The sequence below is a fragment of the Etheostoma spectabile genome, chromosome 12 (genome assembly GCF_008692095.1).
Source record: "Etheostoma spectabile isolate EspeVRDwgs_2016 chromosome 12, UIUC_Espe_1.0, whole genome shotgun sequence".
Taxonomy (NCBI): Eukaryota; Metazoa; Chordata; class Actinopteri; order Perciformes; family Percidae; genus Etheostoma; species Etheostoma spectabile.
This window is the reverse complement of record NC_045744.1, coordinates 27,364,760-27,370,351: the sequence shown is the minus strand read 5'-3', so window position 1 is coordinate 27,370,351 and position 5,592 is coordinate 27,364,760. Positions and strand designations below refer to the sequence as shown.

Genomic DNA, 5,592 nt, shown 5'->3' with positions numbered 1-5,592 from the left:
GAGCTTGGATGAATTTGGCAATCTTCTTTTTGTAGTGTTGGGAGAGGAGCGTGTCACCCTGGCCGGGGACCGCGCCCTTTTCTTCTACCCTCGGCTGTGCAATCTGTTAGAACCCTGAAACTTTGTACAAAGTCTTCAAAGTGTCTATAATTCCACAGCCTTTGAGGCAGTTGAAACAAAGAAAACTCAGAGTCCGAATTACTCCTTCAGCTGGGTTGGCTAGTGGCTACCTCTGTGGCTTCTGTCTCGCATTCCACTGAAGAGTTTTCTGAATTTTCTTTTGCTTTTTAATGTCCAAATCCCAACTCTTTTCTTCCTCAAGGCTGTGTTGTGTGGAGATCTATTTGTCCTGTCTGCGCCCCTCCGAGAACTACCAGGAATAGCCTCGATTCTTGCCTATTTCTGTCTTTTATACTGTTTGACCACAAAAACCCCATTGGTTCCTTTCCTCCAATAGTCATCTGGTAACACCCAACTCTGATTTCTCAACAAGCCTGGACATGTTCTAACAGCCTGAATATTTGCCCTTCTTCTTACTCCATCTACCCCACAGTTTAACTTTAATCATAATTCTTAACATTTTCAGTTACACAGTTCCTATGAAGCTCCCGGCTTCATACTTTGTTAATGGAAAATACATATGATTCAGTTGTTCAACATTTTTCTGACAATCTTAATTCTTGAGACACAATTTTTTCTGTATATGGTGATTAATTCTTGAAAACACACATTATTCCTGTAAGGTGGTATATATCAATCCTGCAATCCAACTATTCTGGGTAATACTTTTATTGGCTTCAGCTGTCACTTACTCATTATACTATCTAGCTCGGAAAGTTCCTCACAGCCCAGGACAGTTACAATGCAACCATTAGAAAGTCCCCTACTAACCCTTGATTCCCCCTCTTCGTGCGGCATGATCTCACTTACTTGACACCCTCGCCTTGAATCAGACGCTGCCAGCTGTCATCCCCCGTTTTGCATGAGGTCGTCGTCGTCGGACTCAGGCAGAAGGTGTGAGGACGTCGACGTGTGGGGCGACAAGACAGGGGAGATGGAGTTCGGGTCCACAATCTATGGACACATACTCATCAAGGCATGGGTGCGGAGTGATGACAAATCCTCAAAGGCACCTCTCCATCAGGGGTCCCCGTGTTCGGTGTCGCCAGCGGTTCCTCAGTTGTCGCCTTGGCAACAAGGTGCTTCTCAGACTTCTGGCCCTGACGCTGTCACTCCGTTTCCCCGTGTTGAGCTGGGGTGTTGGTCAGTAGTTTTACTGGCGAACTGCCTCAGCCCGGGTAGACTGAAGGAGTGAAGCTTCTGTCTCGATGACCTCCTGATGGTAATCATCCCAAGTCCTTACCACCCCTTCGGTCTGAGAGCTGGCGTCCTGGGGGTAGTGGGAAATCGTGTGCTTTATCCCTTAAAGCGATAACGTGGACCGCATCAGCAGACCGCCATCAGTGAATGAGTGACACTCTGGTGCCATCTTCGTATTCCCACATTTTTGAGTATATGAAAAAATAATAACAATCTGGATGCGCGCTGCACATCAAGAAGAGCCCCTTTATCGGCTCTTAGATAACGTCCAGGTCACCATCAAGCTCTTGCTTCAATGTTGATGACGTCCTCTGGCTGGACCATGGGCATGTGCGTGACAAGGTTTTGAGGCACAACTAGGGTAATACCCATAAGCTTAGGAGGATCGGACCCTTTAAACGGAGAGCTGGTCCAGCACCCCCCTGGACAGGGGAATACCGGGATCTAACAATGTGCGAGTATCAAACTTCACAATGACCAGATAATGTTATTTGAGTAGACTGCTAAATCTCAATGCCTCACTATTTAGCCACCCAATTAAAGTGAAGCATCATATTGATGTGTTACCAAGCGTGCATTATAACAAAAATATCTTACCATTAGTTTGTCTCCCCTCAAGTAAAGTTGAGTCTCATCGTAAGGTGGCAAGTAGTTACTGAGGTTTAACTCCGAGTGAGTTCAGAAATGACACAGACGTTTTACTTGTACTTGTCTTGTAAGTATGTTTAATGAAATGTTGATGCATGGCTGTGAAAATGTACATTAATATCATTTAGTTAATTTTTTTTGTATTTATTTATTTATTTATTATTATTATTATTATTTTAATTATTATTATTTATTTATTTTTGGTGGTGGTGTGAACGCACTAACTGCCAAGCATATGGGACGGGAAGGGTAGGTGAGGGGTAATTTTGTTCCTGTTTATTAAAAAATAAAAACTGAAGGGAAATGTATTGTTTGACATATGCAACCTGTATTGTGCAATTCCTTCAATAAAAAAATTTATAAAAAAAAATGAAATGACACAGACAGCAGAACTGCATATTAAATTTAAAAATTTAAATTACATCTAGAACTTACAATATTGTATATTACAATGAACAAAAGATATGGTCCTGTGGTATTTTCTGTCCGTGTTATTAATGTGTGCTACGTCAGAAAAGTCATGGCACAATGGATATCAGGATTGACAACTAAAAAATCATATCAAACAAACATAAACAAATAATTTACAATTGACAAATATAAAAAGATATTATAATCAATACACAACTCCTTTTAGGATAAGGAATGTGTATAAATGGCATTTCAATACAACAGAAACAGAACTTAGCAACATCAGACAAAAGGATTAACTCAGTGTCTTGTCTGTATGGCATTCTCCTTTACTTCTTCTCCTCAGAACCGAATGTCTGCTCTGTCTCTGAGCTTTCATCAGGAGATTCCTCTGAATCGGATTCAGGGGCCTGTCCTTCTTGATGCTCCTCAGTCTTCAGCCTCCTGCGGCTGATCAGCTTCTGCAGCTGCAGCTTGCTGGTGAAGAAGATGCGGCGCCAGCCCACCTCGAGCGCCAGAGACCCAACCTCAGCCGGCACTGTGTTGCAGCGCCGCTGCACTACCTGCTCCCAAAACCCCTCTGATCCACATAGCTGAGGAACACAGAGGAGTAGAGAAGCATAGCGAATATTAGAATAAACATAACAGCTGATTGTATTGCATTTTTATAATTCCCAATGTATTACAACAATCTAAAGAATTACTTTACTTTAGATTTAATTACTGGTTATTCAGAATTAGGGCTGCACGACATGAGGAAAATTTCTAATTGGGATTATTTGGACTGATATTGCGATTGCGGTAGGATTCATGATTCATGATGTTTGTATCATTATTCTCATTGAAATATATAAAGAAATTAAAAACAAATATTGAAATGTGATTTCTTTTATTTTTTTATTTAGTAGGCCGGGACATCTCCGCAGCCCCACAATACTTTATTTTAGAACGGTTTGACACGATTTGCCTCTAACAAATATTGTGCCCCCCTGCAATTTTGATATTGCACTAGTTCATATGGCAATTTTGATAAAATTGCAATTAATTGAATAGCCCTATTCATAGTGATTAATTCACTTGATAGAAAAAGGCAAAATGAGCAATGGTGAAATCTTAAAGTTAAAGGTCCCATATTATGCTCATTTTCAGAATCATACTTTAATTTTGGGCTTCTACTAGAACATGTTTACATATTTTAATGTTCAAAAACCAAATAATTTTTCTCGAACTGTCTGTCTGACTGTACCTGTGTTCCTCCTGTCTGAAACACTCCTAAGAGCCTGTCTTTTTTAAGCTCCCCTCCTGAAAAAGCCCAGTTTGCTCTGATTGGTCAGCGTTTCTGAGTTTTCCTCATCTGCATTATCGGAGGTTCTGCACCATCAATGCAGACGGGGAATGACTCTTATGGCACTGTCTACCTATATATAGTATAGCTGTGACATCACAACCGTATCAAAGTCCTGACGGCTCATTTAAAGGCACAGTTTAGGAATATCAGTTGTGTGCCTTTCCCTGTTAAGTGTTTTGATACTATCACAATATTTATATAGCATCTCGATCTGTTTTACAATAAAAGGATACATGAAAAACAATATGGGACCTTTAATGTTTCTTATCTCAGGGTAAATTTTTTTTGGAACTCACCTGCATGAACCTGCGTGACGTTCGTCCAAGCTGACCCACATCCTCTAGTTCTAGATAATTTATTATCCGCAGAAGTAACGAGTCGGACAGGCGCTCTAGATAATCAAAATGGCCTTGGCACAAAGCCTTGATGTAGTCCAAGATTCGATGACCGAAAACCATACCGACCTCCCCTGGGAAGAAGCCCATTATTTTACTTGTCATCCATATTCAAACATTCAATTTGTTCACACACAACATGCACAAGACACAATCTGAATACAAAGTGATAAATACCTGTATAAAGCACTATATAATGCATTTCTTGCAGGTCTACTTTAGACAGACAATACTAAAAATTATGCCTAAGCTTGTTGAAGCATAGATGATGCATACCTATCCACAGAAGCTGGCCCTTACTGGAATTATGCAATGTATTTAAACAAAATGTAATGTGTACTTCTATGACAAGTCAAAATATCTGCAGTAATAACATTAATGATCTGTTCCATTCAAGTCTTCCTTGATCCATGTAACAGCGAGCCAGCATGCACAATACCAGGACGGCCCCTGAAACTGAAGCAGCTTAATGGAATTTAGCCATTATTCACTTTCTTATTTACTCCTTTGCTTTTCCTGCAATGACATGTCAAAACCATCTTTCTTGAAGACGGTCTATTACCCTCCAGTTACAAGTTAAGAGGCTAGTGTGCTAAGTCGTGTGTGATGTGTCCTAAGTCATAAGTCCTTACTTTGCAGCACACTGTCATCCAAGAAGTCCTGGTGAGACTCCATGAGCTCCCCAGGTTTGGTGTTCCTGTCTACAGTTCTCGGGGATATCTTCCACCATCTCCATATCACCTGGAAGTGACCATTCAAAGGATCAGTGTGGTGTTGGATATACAAGCTATAAAAACACTAATCTTATTTCTTGAATGCATTTTTGTTTAACCCTTAACGCTATAATATAGTAATACTATAGAAAAAGGGACTGTGAAACAGTCGAAATAAGCAATAGATTACAAAAAAGTAGAACAGAAACTCCTGTGTTCATCGAGGTTAGCTGAACTATTACATAGAGTCAGGGTATATCTATATATATAGATATATATATATATATATATCTATATATATATAACTCGCTAATGCTACCATAAAAATAGTTAAAATTGTTCGCTAGCTAATGTTGAGTTATAAAAAGTTAAACACAATGTTATGAAAACAATGTATGTCTGTTTAAGTATGCTGTTGGGTCGAGAAGATATGATTTAATCCAATGGTGTAGGCTCCATATCATCAAATAATTATCATCTTTTGTCTCAGTGAAGAGGTCAAGACGGCCCAATGAGAACTGCAGTCAATGAGAATGGGTTTGGATACACCAGGTGAAAAGGAACCGACCCCTGGTGCAGGGAATAAATGTGTGTGATTTAGAAATATTCAGGACTGGTCTCATGTGACTCCATAAGGGAGAAGCATGAATCAAGTCCGCTGTCAGTATCATGTTTTGTGTCGTATTGTTTTTATCTTATCATCTTCATCATGCTGTTTTCATTCAACCTTGTCTTAATTCTCAATTGGACCCCCAGC

At 39.9% G+C, this 5,592-nt stretch overlaps 1 protein-coding gene across 1 annotated transcript in view; it reads right to left on the bottom strand.

The window, feature by feature from the left end:
* Positions 1-2,339: 2,339 nt before the first annotated feature.
* Positions 2,340-5,592, bottom strand: part of fbxo36b (F-box protein 36b) — a 3,654-nt gene continuing 401 nt past the window's right edge. Inside the window, exons 2-4 of the mRNA XM_032532534.1 lie at positions 4,755-4,863; positions 4,024-4,196; positions 2,340-2,972 (exon numbers count right to left, since the gene is read on the bottom strand). Coding sequence (XP_032388425.1) covers positions 2,709-2,972; positions 4,024-4,196; positions 4,755-4,863 — 546 coding nt within the window. The 3' untranslated portion in view covers positions 2,340-2,708. The remainder of the gene's footprint in view (positions 2,973-4,023; positions 4,197-4,754; positions 4,864-5,592) is intronic.